Consider the following 19,971-nt stretch of genomic DNA (forward strand, 5'->3'; position numbering starts at 1 on the left):
TCTAGTCAAGTTGTGCCACTAACTTCTCTTCTCCCCAATCCTATTCAATACCTCCTCATTAGTTATATGATCTACCCACCTAACCTTCAGCATTCTTCTGTAGCACCACATTTCGAAAGCTTCTATTCTCTTCTTGTCCAAACTAGTTATCGTCCATGTTTCACTTCCATACATGGCTACGCTCCATACAAATACTTTCAGAAACGACTTTCTGACACTTAAATCTGTACTCGATGTTAACAGATTTCCCGTCTTCAGAAACGCTTTCCTTGCCATTGCCAGTCTACATTTTATATCCTCTCTACTTCGACCATCATCAATTATTTTGCTCCCCAAATAGCAAAACTGCTTTACTACTTTAAGTGTATCATTTCCTAATCTAATTCCCTCAGCATCACTCGATTTAATTCGACTACATTCCATTATCCTCGTTTTGCTTTTGTTGATGTTCATCTTGTACCCTCCTTTAAGGACACTGTCCATTCCGTTCAACTGCTCTTCCAAGTCCTTTGCTGTCTCTGACAGAATTACAATGTCATCGGCGATCCTCAAAGTTTTTATTTCTTCTCCATGGATTTTAATACCTACTCCGAATTTTTCTTTCGTCTCCTTTACTGCTTGCTCAATATACAGATTGAATAACATCGGGGATAGGCTACAACCCCGTCTCACTCTCTTCCCAACCACTGCTTCCCTTTCATGCCCCTGCTTAATATGCTTACATTTACCAGCACTCGCAAGATGTCCGTCTACACACAGCCAAGACAAGAGAAGAATTTAAGATGACTAAAAAATTAACAAAAGAGCGTATCTTGTAGTCTCTTTATATCATTTTGTTATATTTCTTTGCCCTCGAAACTTACACAGAGAAATTATTATTTTACGGGTATATGAGAGAAATGTATATTATTCCATTTTTAAATGTCTCTTCTTTATAAATACTGTTTTTTAAGTCTTTTCGTATTATTTCACTGGGGACGCTATATGCTCCAACTGGTGGACGAGTGTATGAGCACTACCAGCAGAGACGTGCAGTCGTGTAGCGAGGTGTTTGTTTGTGATCCACCTGTCACCTCAAATGAGAGTATTCGCACATTCCTACATTGCGGGAGTCAGCTGTGGGCAGCCGGCCGGCACGTGGGAGATCGGACATGTTAGCATGGCCTTGTTGCGATAATAGCGGAAGCCTCGCTCAACGTCTCACAGTGTTTCGTTCACAGCCGTGTCTCCTTAGACATTCTCCAAGGGCCTATGAACATCTGCGATGCTTTAGTTTTCCGCCAAAAGAAACTGAATAACAGCTCTCTGGTTGGATTGCACCTCCGTTATAGACGCTATTTTGAAAGTAACGTGTAGCGCCGCTACCTATCGGAACTCCATGAAACGGGAATATTCCACAACGTCCCACAACAAATTCCGAATTTTTTGTACAGAAATTGCCCGAGAAATGAATGTGTTTCATTACTTATTGAACGGCTCTCTTAAATGGTAATATATGGATTTGGATTACCAGTTCCTCCATTTGCTTTACAATCGAAGAAAAAGTTGGTTGCAATCGGGGAATTGAAGCTAATTTTAAATATGTATCTGCTACAATACATAGTAGGTAAAATTTTTAAAGCTTAAAGTGTGTATGTGTATATATTACTATGTGTAATGCTCGACATCTACAATAGTTTATCTGGTGACGTCCTCTCTATCTCACTGTTGCTTTCATAGAATCAGTTCAGTGAGTTCGCGCAGGGAGAGCCTGAGAGAAGACACACAGATTCCTTAAGTGTCTACCAAATGGAAATCACGAAACGACGCCGTTGCTTGAGGAAAACTGCTCGAACAATGAGGCCGTAAATTCAAGGACAGCTACGTACAAGTTTATTAGTATTCCAGCGGACGGCTGCCTACTGAACGCGTCATTCTGCGCATGCGTAAACTGCTGCCTCAGCAGCATTGGAGATAATTTGTGCTGCCGTGGTCAGTGTTACTTCTCCTACTGGTAGCACGACAGTCTGTTGACGGGTACGTCCGACATGTGTGTGTGCGTGTCTTTGTTTTTCTTTCTTTTTTAGATAGATTTAACGAAGTTCTCGAGGTAAATTTTAACTATAACTCCTAATAAAAGCACAGCTTGATTCTTATTGCGGCACCTCCCGCCGGAGGTTCGAATCCTCCCCCGGGCATGTATATGTGTGTTGTCCTTAGCATAAGTTAGTTTAAGTAGTATGTAAGTCTAGGGACCGATAACCTCAGCAGTTTGGTCCCTCAGGAATTCACACGTATTTTAACATTTTGATTCTTATTGCACTTGTCGTATACTTGTTTCATGTCGAAATTACCATCTGCCATAAACTTACAGTACTGGCTACGAAATTGTATTAACATTAGAGTATCCGACAATATTTACCTTGGCCTCCCCTGTTAACATTCTACTCTCAGGTATTAACTTCTATTTTTTCGAGTCACATAGCTCATCTGATTAATATGAGAGGATTCTGAATTGTGTGTACTATGTCTATCAACAGCCACGCGGTCCGGGGCGCCTTGTCGCGGTCCGTGCGGCTCCCCCCCCCCCCCCCCCCCTCTCCCCGTCGGAGGTTCGAGTCCTCCCTCGGGCATGGGTGTGTGTTGTCCATAGCGTAAGTTAGTTTAAGTTAGATTAAGCAGTTTGGTCCCATAAGACCTTACCACGAATTTTTCTATCAATAGCTGCGAAATTGAATGCCGCTCGAAATAGCTAAGCACCAAAGCGATTTCAGTGAGTTACAGTTTAAAATTAGGATCGCAATGTATTTGACTAATTACACTGTATTTGATATAAAAGGAAAGAAAGTTGCATCCATAACTTCTTCGGTCATGCTTCATAATGGAGCATTACGACGATCAAACGAAGCTTTGTGCTCGTAAAGAATGTACTTTTTCTCGCGGAGTATATAAAGATATAAAATCTTGACTGTCAAATTCCTGTAAAAGTATCAAAGAAATGTGCTAAAGTTGAACGGTATGGCGGTCCTAATCGACTCCGTCGTTATGTGTAGAAAGAAGATAGGCCTTGCCTACTAAGAAGAAACGTATTTGATCTTGACCCTACTTTATACGACATAGACACAGAATTAGCTACGGCTGTTGTAAGTGGTACTATATGTAGAGTGAAAATCAATAACTGTCCAAGCGTCAAAAGAATCATTCCGAGTTATTCAGTATTCTTTCTTTTTTTTGACAAAAGTATTTCAATGAACGAATCTCAAAAATATTTTATTTATTGTCTACAGTAAGAGTCACACTACTGTAAAAATGTTTTTTAAGTTCCCTTCGTTTTATCAATGACAATAAATATTTTATTGTGAAAAACGCAGAACTCGCTAAATGCCATACAGGTATCGGCAAAAACGAGGTACGTGCGAATGAAACAAATTTCGAACCCTTGTCAGTTTTCTTAATACTAAGCATTTTACAGATACAGTATCCTGTGATTAAATTATTTTTAACTCTTCCGTTAATTTTATAGAGCACCAAGTAATTTTAATTGATTAACTGTCCGAAAAATGTTCTATTAGCTAGTTTCAAACACGGCAGCATCTGTTGCGAATCCCTTTTCTTTTCACCTATTTGTTTTTACATTGTTGTGTCGCTAAAATAAATTCTTCATTATGTCCGTGGTAAACCTTATTTTGAGAATCTTGTAGGTGCTCCAGTCTTCAAGTTCGTTAAACGCAGTTCTCAACTTGACGACACCAGGTGCAATTTTTTTCACTCGAATCCAACAACATTTGGAAATATTTTCATTGTGTTAATATATGTATCGACTGTCACAAATGGATTACTAGGCATCGCATTCTCAATAAGTTTTACAGTCTCCTTAGCTACTTGGCACTCTGATATTTTTCCAGCTTCTTACGTCTTTCAATCTGGACAAAAGCTCTGTCACTCGCTACAAAAAATTACAAACCTTTGTGGCACTCACCCCGCTTTAACATTACCCCAGGGGATGGCACAATAAGCTCACGCTGTCTTTCTAACCTTTTATGCATTGTTAGAAATGACCGTAGCGCTTAGCCCGCTTTTCAGGTTGTTGCCAACAGCACTTAGATTAGTTTTTCGGATCGAACTCAAAAAAATTATTTTTGGCGCTTAGCCTGTTATTAATTTCCACTCTACATATATTAACTTCCGACGCATCAGAAGGGGCTTAGGAAAACTATTTCAAATTCGTGTAAATTTTGATGTCTAAGCGAACAGTTTTCGTGACAACAAGTAAATAGGCAAAAGGTTTTATGTAATGTGATAAGAGAGTCCAACTTTTGTTAAATAAGCTGTTAATGGTAACTCTACAATTTGTCTACATAGTACAGACATATTCATATCAAAGAGCACACAAAAAAGTCTTTGTTATTCGGCACATTAAAAAGTTTCTGTTTTTTCCCACTGTATCATCACAGCCAGCTGTTGATCTCCTTCTTCTTCTTCGTCTTCTTCTTCTAGTTCTTCTTCTATTTATGGTGTGGTCATAATTTTTAGCATGTTGCCAAAGCCTTCCATATATTTGGCATCTGATAAATATTTTTAGTACGATGCTGCTCCGTTATGTGTTACATACACTCTTGTTCAGAAAAAAACAGAACACCTTGAACGACTAGAGATACGACGTTCATTTTCACATGCCATGCACATTACTACGTTGTGCAGAAATGATTATCATTTCAACCACCCCGGTTGAGTAATGTCCTGTTGCGTAATGGGCACAGGGTCCGTCATGGGCCCTGATAATTTGTTCCATGCTTGACGGTATTAACGCGTATAAGGAGCCAATGGCGTCCTGTGGTACCCCCATTCATGCTGCGTTCACCTGGCTCCAAAGTTCATCTGGGATGGTTGGCATTGGGTCACAGCGTTGCACTCATCGTCTCATCGTGTCACACACATTGTAGATTGGCCACAAGTCTAGTGATCTGGCGGGCCAGGGCAAAAGGCTGACATCCTGTGACAACAAGAAGGCACGTGTTCGTGCAGCAAGGGTCTGGCTGCAGGTCGCGGGATGTCATTCATGTAGGTCACACTGGCCACAGTGCCCTCGACATGCACCAGCTGTGATTTGTGGTTGTACCCATTAGCACCCCACATCGCGAGGCCTTGAGTTGGTGCTATATGTTTTGTGAGAATGCAGTCACTGTGATGCCGCTCCCCCTGTCTGCGGCGAACCAAAATCCAATTCTATTCAATTCAATTCAATTTATTAGCGTCCTTGTAGTACATCATCAAAATGACATAGGACTTGTCAATAAACATTACAATTTAAAATACATGTACATGAAAATTTATAATTGAATTTACTTGTCACTTAGACACTACAATTTTAATAGAACTATAAGAACATTAACATAAAAATATACAAGTAGGATAACAACATACAAAAAAAAAAGCTAGTGATTCTCACATCAAAGATTATTTCCATTCTTACAGTAACACTGTTTCACACTTTCATAGAAACAGCAAGTATTTAAATGTGAGCAATTACACATATTTATTATGTCAGGGAAATATTAACTGCACTTTTATTGTCAACGATTCATAAACTCTTCAATACTGTAAAAACTATTGCTCAATAACATGTCTTTTAATTCTCTTTTAAATATGTGCAGTTTTGGTATTATTTTCAGTTCTTTGGGGAGAGCACTGTAGAGGATTTTGGGTTGGTATAGTACACTTTTGTGATACATAGCTGTTTTATGAATTTCTCTGTGGAAATCATTCCTATTCCTTGTTTCGTAGTTGTGAAATTCTCTGTTTAATGTAGAAAATTCCTCGTGTTCTTTTAAGAAAAATATGCTTTCATATATGTATAAGGATGGTTGTTGTTGTTGTGGTCTTCAGTCCTGAGACTGGTTTGATGCAGCTCTCCATGCTACTCTATCCTGCGCAAGCTGCTTCATCTCCCAGTATCTACTGCAACCTACATCCTTCTGAATCTGCTTAGTGTATTCATCTCTTGGTCTCCCTCTACGATTTTTACCCTCCACGCTGCCCTCCAATACTAAATTGGTGATCCCTTGATGCCTCAGAACATGTCCTACCAACCGATCCCTTCTTCTGGTCAAGTTGTGCCACAAACTTCTCTTCTCCCCAATCCTATTCAATACTTCCTCATTAGTTATGTGATCTACCCATCTAATCTTCAGCATTCTTCTGTAGCACCACATTTCGAAAGCTTCTATTCTCTTCTTGTCCAAACTATTTATCGTCCATGTTTCACTTCCATACATGGCTACACTCCATACAAATACTTTCAGAAACGACTTCCTGACACTTAAATCTATACTCGATGTTAACAAATTTCTCTTCTGCAGAAACGCTTTCCTTCCCATTGCCAGTCTACATTTTATATCCTCTATAAGGATGGTAGTGTCATGATTTTTAATTCTTTGAAAGCATGCCTACGAGAGTTTCTATATCCTATACCTTCTATTATTCTGACTGCCTTCTTTTGTAGTCTAAATGAATGTTTTGTTTTGTTAGACTGTTGTTCCCCCAAAACTGTACACCGTATCTTAATAAACTGTGCATGAATGAGAAATAAACACGTAACTCTGTTTTAGTATTACATGAGCTTTTAAGCATTCTAAGTATATAACATGTTTGACTTCATTTTTGGTTTTCCCATCTTAAGTGTTCATCAAACCATACTCCCAAGAATTTAGTCTATTATGCTTGTTCAACCTTACACTTACCCAGTTCTACTGTAAGGTTAGTTTTTATTTTATTTGTAATAAGTCTGAAGTTGATCCACGTTGTTTTTTGGCATTCACAATGAGTCTGTTTTCATTAAACCATCTGTCTGCTTCGTCTGTTGCTAATGTGACTTTTTCCTGTAAGTCAGCTTCACTATTTGCTTGTATCATCAGCAAACAGTACTGCCTCTGCTTCTGATAGTTGACTTGGTAGGTCATTGATAAATTTTAAAAACAGTAATGGCCCTAATACAGATCCCTGGGGTACTCTGTACAAAACTCTCTCGAATCTTGATGAATATGTCCTATCCGCATGGCTTATCTCCACTTTCTGATACCTGTCCGACAGATATGATGCAAAACATTTGTGAGCAACTCCACGTATCCCACAGGCATGTAATTTCCTAAGTAGTAACTTATGGTCGATGACATCAAAGGCCTTTGATAAGTCTAAAAACAATCCACACTTTAATTCCTTTCCATTTATGGAATTTAGAACAAGTAGCAAAAAATTGAAGATAGCTGTCTCAGTTGATTTATTTTTATGGAAACCATTTTGCACATTAACCAATATTCTATTCTTAATAAGAAATTTGTATAGTCTATGATACATTATCCTTTCTATTATTTTTGAGAAACCTGACAAACTGATAAAGGCCTAAAGTTACTAACATCATATTTATCACCGCCCATCATTTTCAAACAAACAGAACCTGGATTCATGCGAAAACACTATCTGATGCCAGTCCCGTGCCCAGTGACGTAGTTCCATACAACTTTACAATCTATAATGTTTCTGTACATTGGTCAAAGGTAGGCGAAGAAGTGGACGACGCGCACATAACTCATGCGGTAATAAACGGCGACAGACTGTGTACGATGTGTTACACTGCTCCACTTCTGCGCCAGAGTCGACGAGGACGCAGATGTGTCCTGCAATGCCATTTGGATGAGGTGTCGATATTCTCGTGGGGTGGTCTCAATGGTGCCACCTGCCCCCTATCTTCGTGTTCTACGGCCTTCCGTGAACCATTCTGCACACACCAGTTGCACTGCTGAAACACTTCGTCCCAGCAGCTACCCGGATGGACGCATCACGTTCTCTCATGCCAACAATGCGCCCGCTTTCAAATTCACTGATTTGACGATACGGTTCGCGCATCCTGCTCGTCTGCTCAAGTCACACTGATCCATCACCTTTGCTTTATAATGAAAACGAGAGCACGAGGCACATTTTACCAATAGGTGGTGTTGCGCCGCGATATTGATGTTGACCTTGAACCCGCAGGTTAATAATTTCTTCGGAACGTATTAATGTACACGTCCTGTGAATATGGACGTCCTATATCTAGTCGTCCAAGATTTTTTTTTTCTGAACATGTGTGTATGTTGCAGTATGCGCAAGCATCCAGATTACAGCGTTATTCCTTGTTCCCGCGTATCGTGAGCTTTTCCGACTGACTCAATCCAGTGTCATCTATTTGCAGGAGTTGTCCTGTCACTCACTGCCAATTTCCGCCGGAGGAAATTCCACACATCGGTTGCGTGTGAACAAGTAAATGTGTACACTAATCTACCAACGTATCTAAATGTAACGCAGTCGTCGATCTGACTGATATGTGATTTGTGGAGTTTTTCATTGGTCGGAAATGTATCATTGACGATCACGTACCATTTAGATTTGACGGGCTTCCTAAGGTGACTGTTTTGTACGTTTCTCCAGATGACGTTCCATTTCTGTGGAAGATATTGTTTTTTCGATTCAGTTACAGTGGGCTGTTGATCTCAGGATGTTGTAAATGTCTTTGTCGGTAAGTAATTTTGGTTGTCCGCTTCGATGTCCTGGTAACATAACTCATGATAATGTTGTGTGATGCGCTGATATAAAATCTTGATTTCAGCTAGCGTTATCTGTGGCGTGGTTATTTCCGGCTTATGTTTGAGCACTAGATTTTAGGTTAGGCTTGGACGTTGCCCCCTTACTTCTTTCTTTGTGCGATTAATTAATAGTATTTGGCACTTATGTCTCACACTCACAAGATTAACACCTCCTTATTGGAAATAGCAGAGTCAGCTTGTCGAATTGTATTTTGGACAAGTTGTCTCTCGATAAGAGCCAGCAAAAGGCTAGTCGGATGTTGTCTGAAAGTGAATATGATACAGGCAATATCTGTCCCGTGTACCATCGATTACTTGCAATCGATACGTCTTTCATCCTCTCCTTTTGAAGTAAGTCTAGTTTGTAGATTATCATTTGTGCTGGAATTGATTTAGGTAGAGACCAATGGATTTATGCGAAATGCTAACAGCCCGCATCTCGTGGTCGTGCGGTAGCGTTCTCGCTTCCCACGCCCGGGTTCCCGGGTTCGATTCCCGGCGGGGTCAGGGATTTTCTCTGCCTCTTGATGGCTGGGTGTTGTGTGCTGTCCTTAGGTTAGTTAGGTTTAAGTAGTTCTAAGTTCTAGGGGACTGATGACCATAGATGTTAAGTCCCATAGTGCTCAGAGCCATTTGAACCATTTGAATCGAAATGCTAACAGCACGTTTCAGCCAACTTGCCTTTCGGTTTTAGCACTTTCGTTGATATTTTTGTGAAAAGTTTCAGGGCCTATTTAACAAACATGGCGCCGTGAAATGCTCCGACAAAACATTAACAAAGTTATGATATTGCAGTCATATTTTCCAGAGCTTTGGAACACCATTACAAATACATTTTACTATTAAAAATGGTTCATTCTATACGTCAGTTAACATTAATATTCTGTGGCATTCTGCTACTAATATTTGGCAAAAAACTCGTTTCGTTGTCTCACAATGTTTACGTAATAAAAGGATTGCAAGTGTTGGGTGCTTCATCCAGTATATATGCGCAGAGATGGCGCGATCTTTCGCGGTCACCAGGAGGACTTCAGAGGATACTGGAAGAGTGGAAAGATAAGAATCTTTGCCTCAGCTGTACGTTACTGCCTGCGAAAGACCGAGGTCGGTGTTTCGTGTAACGTACGGTACCTGTACCACAAACATATATGTAAGCAGCCAATTAGAACTTGGAAGAACACAGCAGACGAGCAATTGGTAGGCTAGTATACTTTCCAAATTTTAATCTCGTTCACATTAGGTGTTTTTCCACCGACTTCTGTCGTTTCTTGATTTGCGTCCACGAACGGTTTATCCCCTTTATCTCACCTTAATGTCTATTTTCCCGAAACTTTCTTTACTTATAAAACTGTTATACCGTTTTCATTACCTTATTGTGAATCTGCATCGTTTATTCAGTTACACTAAAACAATGAGCACGATTTTTTGAAATTGTGTTTATCGATTACCTTCTGTTCATTATTTTATTATTCCAAATTTGTTGCTGATTGTGAATTTTATGGCATCAGGTCTCATAGGTATCCACGTAGTACCCAGTTGTGACATGAAAATTTGTACGGGACCGGGATTCGACAATCGGATTTCCCGATTATCGCGATCGCTCGCCTTAACCGTTTTGGCTAATTGTGCACGTTCTCTGGCCCGTTCCAAACTCCTTATGTCACTGTCCACTTCTTATATCGTAGTCTTATGTACGTAGGAGAAATGTACATATGTCACAACTGAATTTTACAGCTATACCCATTGCAGCTAATGTCAAGTGTCGACGTTGTTATGTGTGTGATGCATCACAACGCCGTCATGCTTTGTAATGGAAATTTCTCTCGCGCATGATAGTGGCCAATTATCTCGAGAAAACTGTCGCATGTGCCCAGTGTACGAGACTCGGTCAGAAAATATCTCCTAAGTTATACCTCCTTCAATTCCCAACAACAAAAAGCGAAATGCCGCAGCGTGTATGCACCACCTACTTAATTAACCGCTCACTTTTCTATGTAAGCTTCTTCGGCTTCACGTATCTTTACCCACATTTGAATGAAGTCATGTATTTCTACATGGAGAAAAAATCACTGTCTCTGTTCCCCACGATTGAACAACGGAACTTTGGGGCATTTGCGTCTTTAAAGTCGTACCCGTGATAAGTTTCCTCTAATGGTCGACACATAGCGGTGTATAAAAACATGCGGCATAAACTTCAGGGATTTATTATTGACATAGAAACACTACAGAAAGCTCAAATGAGCATGTGTCCAAAAATCATTCGTTAGTGAGGCATTAGAGGAATTCCGTGTAGTAACTGTTGGTTGCTATTTAAGAAATGGGCATTTTTTTCTCTCTCTCTATTGTTTACAGATGGTCAAGGCATTTGTTTTGTTTTGTCTGATTGCGGGTTTGTCCTCCTTAAGAGTTGCACTTGGTTGTATATCTGCTTCATGTAATCCTGTTGAAGGTACGAGGCGTGTTTTTTAAAGTAAGTAGCGTTTTGAAATTAAAAAAAAGACGTGTTAAGATACCTCAATAATTTTATTTTTACATGAAAGCCTGTACCTTAATCTACTTTTCTACATAATTTCCGTCAATACTGAGGCACTTGCCATAACGTTGTACCAGTTTTTTAATACCCTACTCATAGAAGTCTGCCGCCTGACTTGTTAATCACTGCGTCACCACTGTCATCGTCTTGAAGAGGCTGACCGCCCAGGTGTTTTTTCAAGTGCAGGAACAGATGGTAGTCACTGGGCGCAAGATCGGGACTGTATGGAGGACGATCTAGAGTTTCCCGTCGAAAAGATGTGATGAAATCTTTGGTCTGATTTGCCACATGCGGACGGGCATTGTCTTGCAGCAAAACGATGCCCTTGCTCAACTTCCATGGACTATTGCTTTGATTCTGGTGTGACGTAGGCCAACCATGTTTCATCGCCCGTAACAGTTTGACTTTAAAAAATCATCATCGTCGTTGTGGTACCGCTCAAGGAAAGCCAATGCACTATCTAAACGTATGGTTTTGTGCACACCCGTCAACGTTTTCCATACCCAAAGTGCGCACAATTTTCGGTAATTCAAATGCTTGGTCACAGTGCCATACAATACACTACGAGAAACATTAGGAAAGTCATCCCGCAAGCAGGAAATCGTAAAGCGTCTGTTTTCTCTAACTTTATTGTCCACTTCCTGCACCAAACTTTCATTAACGACCGAAGGATGCCGACTCTGTTGTTCATCATGCACATTTGTGTGGCCATCTTTAAATGCTCTCATCCACTTTCTAACCATTCCATCTAACCATTCCATCACTCATAATGTTTTCTCTGTAAACTGCGCAGATCTCACGATTAATATCGGTCGTTTTTAGGCCTTCAGCACTAAGAAATCTTATAACAGGCCGAACTTCACAGTCGACGGGACTCACGAATATCGGAGCCATCTTAAACACTTAGTACACAACGTAAACAAGGAAGAATCAGACTGTAATGGCGTCAGTGCGTAGATTAGGGTACAGGGTTTCATGTAAAAATAAAATTATTGTGATATCTTAGCACGTCTTTTTTTGAATTTCAAAACGGTACTTACTTAAAAAACACGCCTCGTATATTGAATGAATTATTGAATATATTTTGATAGAACCAGGCAGTAATGGAAAGAACAAACATAAGTAGAATAACATCACTACATGTCAAATTTAAAAAGAATTAAGTGTGTAGTGATTAGTAACATGAATTTTGTATGTAGAGTATACACCAATCTGTCACCAATGAGGCACAAATCGATGTCAAATGATGTACCTAGGAGTAAAACTCCTGCATTTGAGCACATATTAAGTTGTCAAATGGTGAAACATATTATCAGCTAATGTGATCATGTAAGTGGGCATCTGGAGATAGTGATGCTAGGGTTTACCAAGTCACCTTGTAGGTGCATCTTCAAGGCACCTGCACCTTCACAATATATACATTTGCTAATGTGGCTTGACATAAATAAACCATCGCAACTTCGAAAGAATAGTGATTTCTTCCACTCATTCTTCATATCCTGTACATCCCACCAAGAAGGAGAACCAACAGGGTAGTAGAACAAGTAAGGGTGCATATTAACAAAAGGCAACCAAACATTACTTAAGCTTTAAACTACATTAACAAGAAACTATCACAATTCAGCTTAATACCAGTTCTGTTTATGCCAGTCAAATGTGTTCTAGTGAATTAGAAATAAAGCTACTGCTACTTCAGTTATATTAGGTAGATAGTGGCTGTCTTTCCAGAAACTTAATATTTACTTCATCAATCAAGTATTTTTCGAAGAAAATAGTAGCATAAATATGTAATTACACAGGACTGTTCAAAACACACTAGTTGCCATCCATATAAAGGAGGAATCAAATCCTTGCACTAAGATAACCAGTGGAAGGTGTCACTAATGAAGCATGTTTTAAATTTTTTTTGAATTGGCTGAGATAACCAATTACTTGCTGTACGTTAAGTTGGTGCTTTTCAAATATCTTCACACCATAGTACATAACTTTATTAAATCGTAGGTAAGGAAGCAAAGTTTACACAAAAGTTGATGGTACAGATCACAGTTTAGCTTGAACTTATTTTTCAAAACCACACTATACCTTGACTAAAATAACTTTGTGATTGCAGCAGTGCCTAGGAGTCAGCCAATGGAGTTCTTCTTCGACACATATGTGCCCACTATAATGACTGATTTTTTAGACACCACACAGCTTTCTCAGGTGCAGTAGGATGTATGGGAATGGGAGAGCCAACTGTTGCCCTATCCACCACCCCCACTGATGTACTCCCCACTACTGCTGACGACGACAATAATAAAAATAATCTGAATATATGTTTTGCACTATTTGCCTTGCATTTGCAGCCCTACCTCATTCTAAGTATGTTGAATGTTGTATACAACCAATAACCACCATAGTAGTTTGTCAGTCACGAACTTATTTCAATCAAAATTTAGAAGAAAACATAATAATCGTTTATCATTAAATCTGCCAAAGGATCACAAAAACATTCAGCAATAGCCACAAAAGTTTTCAATGATTTTCCCATTAATATAACCCGACAGGCGCCAAAAAATTTTAAAACTTTAAGAAATATCCATTATATATATGGGACACTGTCTCTGTGATGAATAAAGGTTTCCAGAGATTACTGCCATCAGCCCCTTTTTCTATTATTTTTCAGTCTTTATCTACCATGACCAGTTCTGAATCTCTATCATCAGATGGTACATATTTATTACCTGTTTGCAGCATTGTTGGAGTTGTGCAGCTGTGACCAGGGTTGAACAGTACATACTTCGTACCACATTCAGTGCATACATATTTTGTTCACTTGCCATAGCTACGTAAGCCTCAACGATGCTGCAAATATGCAAAAGATATTTACCATTTGATGATAAATTGCATGTCAGTTAAAAAATGGACATGGTAAATAGAAACTGAAGAATAGACCCAAAGGCGAGTGGCCGCTGGAAACCTTTACACAATTTTAAATCTGAACTGGAATTGCTTCTGGTAACTTCTGCTCTGAAAATATATATGTAACAAAATTAGTCTGACATCCGGTCTGTCAGTCTCAAGGCCCACGCAGACACCAGCATGTGGAACAGCCGTTGATGGGCACATTGCTTCGCGGAAGGCTGCCGGTGCACCCTCACTCCGTGCAGCCTGTGCGGGTGGCATGACGGGATCACAGACGGTGTGTGTTTTGTGATCAAATGATTTTTAACAGCATAATTACGTGTGACGGGTGTTTAATGACAGTACTCCCATGAATGATTGGAATAAAAAAACGATCAATTTAATTTCTTCTTTTTGATGTATTTTACAAGAACTGGATCTTCCCAAACAGCAGAAAATGGCAAGCAATAGAGATTCAATCCCTGCAAACTGAATTTTTTTATAAATATTAAATATATCCTCTGCTACGTAACTGAATTTCCTGTCATGAGATCATTCCTCTCCTGCACGGATCTGCCAATTTCCAGGAAGGGGAAGGGGAAATGGGAGGGGTTGGTTTGGGGTTTACCAGAGGGGGGAGGGTTATTAATTGATCAATTTAATTATGTAGGCAACGAAATTGATAGAGTGTGAGGAAGCTACTTGAATAACTCAGGCTTAAAAGTGTACCTGTATCAGTGAGGGGGAGGGAGGAGGGTTGGAGGTTTCCTGAGGGGTTGGGGAGAGGAGGGGGGGGTGGTGGGGGGAGGTTTCTCAGAAGGACAAAGGGATCATAATCCTCTTAGTATAACAATAGGTTATGGACCTGTCAATCGAAAGAGAACAATAGGTTTTTCCTTGAGTGCATACTTGCCCCTGATGAGGCAACCCACACAAACAAAATACTCTAATGTCCTTATTGCCCTACTACTGTTGTGGAGAACATGTACATTTCACAATACCATCAGCAAATTCTGGTGATGTTACAAAAGTTTGTTGAAATACTCTTTCCCTGGATCTAAAAACCATCGACTGTAGGAATTGATAAAATGCCTCACAATGGACATGCCTTATCTCCACTGAACACAAAAGGCAACACTCCTTTTATCTTTGGTAGTAGAGAGTCTGACACTACCGGTATACTAAACTTCCCTTCTTGCATCAAGCAAAGAATGAAATCTACCACATTCTCTTTCCTTCCCATATCACACAACACTGATTATGATGAATTTTCTGTGAGTATCTGCAGCTGCTTGTGGGCTGATTGAATGAAAATGTTTTATAGTTATAAACATTGTACCAGAATTTTCTGAGAGTTTTAAACGAATGTGTTTTCTGTTAATATAAGTAACTGCATTCGGGAAGCTCTGTATGTTGTATATAAGCCAAATACAGTATTTAGAAATTCATCTTCAACAGGCGATGATGTGTTGTTGCTGGAGGCAATCCCAGAACACTTTGGTAGTTAACTCCACAATTATCACAATGGTTGTGAATGTCATAGCCATATACTGAAAACATCTAGTTTCTAGGAATTTGTAACAGTTGCTGTTTGACCAGCTTTCGATGACACTTAAAAAAATTACATTATTCCATTGAAAAAAAATTGTAGTTACTTACATATCAGGCTATATAAGAAAGTGACACACAATAACCACTTGGGAAGCGACTCTCCTGTTTGCTTGCTATCATTTGCCAAAATCTTGTTTCAATATCTCAAACTGTTTATGAGATATGAGGATTTTATGCATTTTTCACTTTCGTTTTACTGTCTGGCCATGAGAACAGAACAGAGTGCTCTATATTCGATCCATTTACTCAAGAATGGAGTGAGTCATACATCCCATCCCAATTTTAAGGAATAGTTCAAAACTAATAGCGATAACTTTTTTTCATTGCAAACTTCGATTTTCTTGCAATAGTTTGCTTCATTTTGAAGTATCATAATAATTATGAAGATTAACAAAATGATAAGCAGTTCATCATGAAGCTGATGACTAAAGCTATGAGAAGGTCTTGCACAGAAAACTTTAAGTGCTCGTTTTTCCTGCTCGCCGTTCGAGAGTGGAACGCTAGAGAGCCAGCTTGAAGGTGGTTCATTGAACTCTCTGGCAGGCACTTTATTGTGAATAGCAGAGTAATCACATAGATGTAGATCTATTTTTTGCTGACTAGTTTCCTTGATGTTACGAGCTGAAGTCGGATTTGCTTGCCCAGTTAAATATGGCGCCTGCAAAACACCTGATACAGATTAAGATTTAGTCAGTACAATTGCTATTTCTCTTCAACTAGATGAGGTGTAAACAGATTCAGTCTAATATTTCTGCTTATCCTTCACTGAACAAAAAGCCACTCCATCCATATTAGCCAAAACTTTTTAAAAACAATACGGAACTTGACAGCCCAAGCACATTTCAAAATCAGTTGCGTTTACATGAGAGTGAAACTTAATTGCGGAATTAGAAAACCGGAAACCATAAGTGGATTTCCAGAACTGATTTTGAAGTTTTTGCATAACCACCCAGAAGCAGTATTAGGAAATCGGTTTACGAAATCTGGTTTTGGGAGCTCCATGTAAACGGAGTGTGTAACCCCAGACTTAGAATGGAACATCTGTCTGATAGGTGGATAAAGTTTATGTTTGTCCTGTAGGGGCACTGAAAATTGCTCATGCCTGTGAGAGCCTCATCTTGTATTTAGTCACACTGCACTGAAGGTCACATGCCTCAGTATGCCAATTTGCCTACCAAAATTTGCTTTCATTCCAGGATCACTCTGCCCCAGGGATGGACGATACAGGTAAGGGAAATATTTACCAGCCTCACAAACTAACGTTCCTAAACTCTCCCTATTGTGCCTCACAGGCAGATAACCCAGCTTGTTCTTTCAGTTCTTTCACATGACATGTTTAGTTACCTTAGAGCGCTGCAGCTTACCTAATGTTTCAGTGCATCTGCTTAGAAGAATTTGGAGTAAATAACATTGTTCATAAAATCACAACCACAAACTTACTTGTTTTTAAGTAAAGTTTCACTTCGTGTCAGTATGGTTATCTTTGTTTATGAGTGACAGTTTTACTTGTTTGAAATATTTTCTGTGCATTGATATGTACTTTAAACAGAATCAGTTTTGATTTGATTTTGTATGGCTCACTCATTTTCTATTGTTTCTTGTTTGTTTGCTAATTTGTGATGGTAGGTAACTGCTCATTTTGCAGCTCTTTTCATTACAGTTAAGAGGAAAGTTCTAGCGCATAATGATTCCTAACTCATGCCGTTTATCTAGAGTGCAATGGCTGGAAAAATACCCAGAAATATGTCTAACAGAAGCAGGCTATGCAAATCATGGAAGAGATATTTTTCTGAAGAGTCTAACTCTTAAGTTGACCAAGTGATTCATATGCTCCTGCTGAAAACGATCTGTTAATGGCAGAACTTGACATAGGTGCAGAAATGTCTGTAAACCAATTGGATAAAAATATTTTCATGAATATAATGCAACTGCTACAACTAGAGACGATCACGACCACCCAACTGAAAATGTGAGGTACCTAATTTCTGATGATAATGTGCCAAATACAATACACACAGAATGTGACCCTCAAGATTCACTACATGTTCCAATTTCCTCTGTTAGTTTATCTCAGGACTGCTGAAGTGCCTCTGTTCTGTGCAGTTAAAATGTTGTACAAGACTGATTAAACTCTCTTTGAGACATGGATTTTCTTTCTGGAACTGAATAAAAACTTAAAAATCTTCATATTTCAACATTTCATTCATTTTAAATTTTCAGATTAATCCCAATTTTCAACAGTGGCTTAATACACCAAAGAGCCAAAGAAACTGGCACACTTGCCTAATATCGTGTAGGGCCCCCACGTGCATGCAGAAGTGCCACAACATGACGTGGCATGGACTTGACTAATGTCTGAAATAGTGCTGGAGGGAACTGACACCATGAATCCTGCAGAGCTGTTCATAAATCTGTAAGACTATGAGCGTGTGCAGCCTCTTCTGCACAGCATGTTGCAAGGCATCCCAGATATTCTCAATAATGTCATGTCTGGGGAGTTTGGTGGCCAGTGGAAGAGTTTAAACTCAGAAGAGTGTTCCTGGAACCACTCTGTGGCAATTCTGTATGTATGGGGTGCCTCATTGTTCTGCTGGAACTGCCCAAGTCTGTCGGAATGCACACTGGACGTGAATGGATGCAGGTGATCAGACAGGATGCTTATGTACATGTCACTGTCAAGAGTCGTATCTAGACATATCAGGGGTCCCATATTACTGCAACTGCACACACAACACACCATTACACAGGTTCCACGAGCTTGAACAGTCCCCTGCTGACATGCAGGGTCCATGGATTCATGAGGTTGTCTCCATACCCATAGACATCCATCTGTTCGATACAATTTGAAACGAGACTCGTCTGACCAGGCAACATGTTTCCAATCATCAACAGTCCAATGTCAGCATTAACGGGCCCAGGTGAGCTGTAAAGCTTTGTGTTGTGCAGTCATCAAGGGTACCATTCATTGAATGGTTCGCACGCTGACGCTTGTTGATGGCCCTGCATTCAAATATGTAGCAATTTATGGAAGGGTTGCAGTTCTGTCATCATTGGTCCCATTCTTCCATTCTTGCAGGATCTTTCTCTGGCCGCAGCAATGTCAGAGATTTGGTACCTCTGATAATGACATCCTCCTGAGTAGTCCCAGCCCAAAGATCCGACTGAGGGACTATTTTACCTCTGGAATATTTTACCCAAGAGGATGCCATCATCATTTAACCATACAGTAATGCTGCATGCCCTTGGGAAAGATTGCAGCTGGAGTTTCCCCTTGCTTTCAACCGTTCACAGTACCAGCACAGCAAGGCCATTTTGGTTAATGTTAAAAGGCCAGATCAGTCAATCATCCAGACTGTTGCCCCTGCAACTACTGAAAAGGCCACTGCCCCTCTTCAGGAACCACATGTTTGTCTGGCATCTCAACAGATACCCGTCTGTTGGGATTGCACCTACAGTACCATTATCTGTATTGCTGAGGTACGCAACTAAGATATCATATCATTAAAGCTAGATAACTGACACACTTAATAGTATTTGTCACATCATAGCAGAGATCATCATGAGTACATTATTACAACATGGTCTATGAAACAGTATTGCAGCTGACGACCAGTATAGTGAATAAATAATATAACATTTGTAATACACATTATGTAAAGAGGTGTGGCTAGAGTTGCAGTGAACTCCTGTTTCCTGTTCACTGCAATACTGGCGGTGAGTTATGGCCATTCTGCCTTAAATTTTGGATGCTTTCAGACCCTGAGTGTGGGAAAGGCAGACCAAGAATCCCATGGTAAAATATTGTATCAACATTGGGAATCATCCACCAATTAGTCAGCACTTGCAGCTGGCCATACATGAGCAGATGTCCACGATGGGCCACAACTGCTGGCTAGTTCCGCAGACACCTCTGACTTATCTGGCCCACTGAGCTGATAATACTCACAGTGCCTTCAACTGGATGTAGTAACTTCTGTGAACTTCATCACTTCCGTGTTTTGCTGTCGCTAAAGTCTTATTGTAATACATCTCCTGAAATATTAAACACCAATAACTCATTATCTGACATTTAATATAAATAAATTGTACCTTTTTGAGAGATCCTCAATTTGTTAGCATTTATTTATATGATGTAAGCTATAATGTGACTATAATAGAAAATATACCAAATACGAGCTTGACGAAATTTAACATGGTCTCACCTGGGAGCTTCAGCCAAAGTATCTTTGAAAGGTGTGCAATCACAGTAGCTCTTGTAGTGTATAGGCAAACAAAGGTGTGTGTATTGTAATAACTGTGTAATGTTACTTTTATATCTTTGTAATGCAAGTGCAGTTGAATCTGTGG

At 39.7% G+C, this 19,971-nt stretch overlaps 1 protein-coding gene across 5 annotated transcripts in view; it reads left to right on the forward strand.

Moving 5' to 3' along the window:
• The first annotated feature begins 1,884 nt into the window (after positions 1–1,884).
• Positions 1,885–19,971, forward strand: part of LOC126162062 (clavesin-2-like) — a 127,572-nt gene continuing 109,485 nt past the window's right edge. Inside the window, exons 1-3 of one of the 5 annotated variants that reach the window (XM_049918319.1) lie at positions 1,971–2,016; positions 16,821–16,851; positions 19,381–19,590. Coding sequence is in view for 1 of the 5 variants with exons in the window: in XM_049918321.1 (XP_049774278.1) it covers positions 16,839–16,851 (13 nt within the window). In the remaining 4 variants the exon portion in view is untranslated. Of the gene's footprint in view, positions 2,017–16,820; positions 16,852–19,380; positions 19,591–19,971 lie in introns of those variants that run through there. The other 4 variants (XM_049918318.1, XM_049918320.1, XM_049918316.1 and 1 more) reach the window with 4 other exon arrangements.

The sequence above is a fragment of the Schistocerca cancellata genome, chromosome 2, assembly GCF_023864275.1.
Source record: "Schistocerca cancellata isolate TAMUIC-IGC-003103 chromosome 2, iqSchCanc2.1, whole genome shotgun sequence".
Lineage (NCBI taxonomy): Eukaryota > Metazoa > Arthropoda > Insecta > Orthoptera > Acrididae > Schistocerca > Schistocerca cancellata.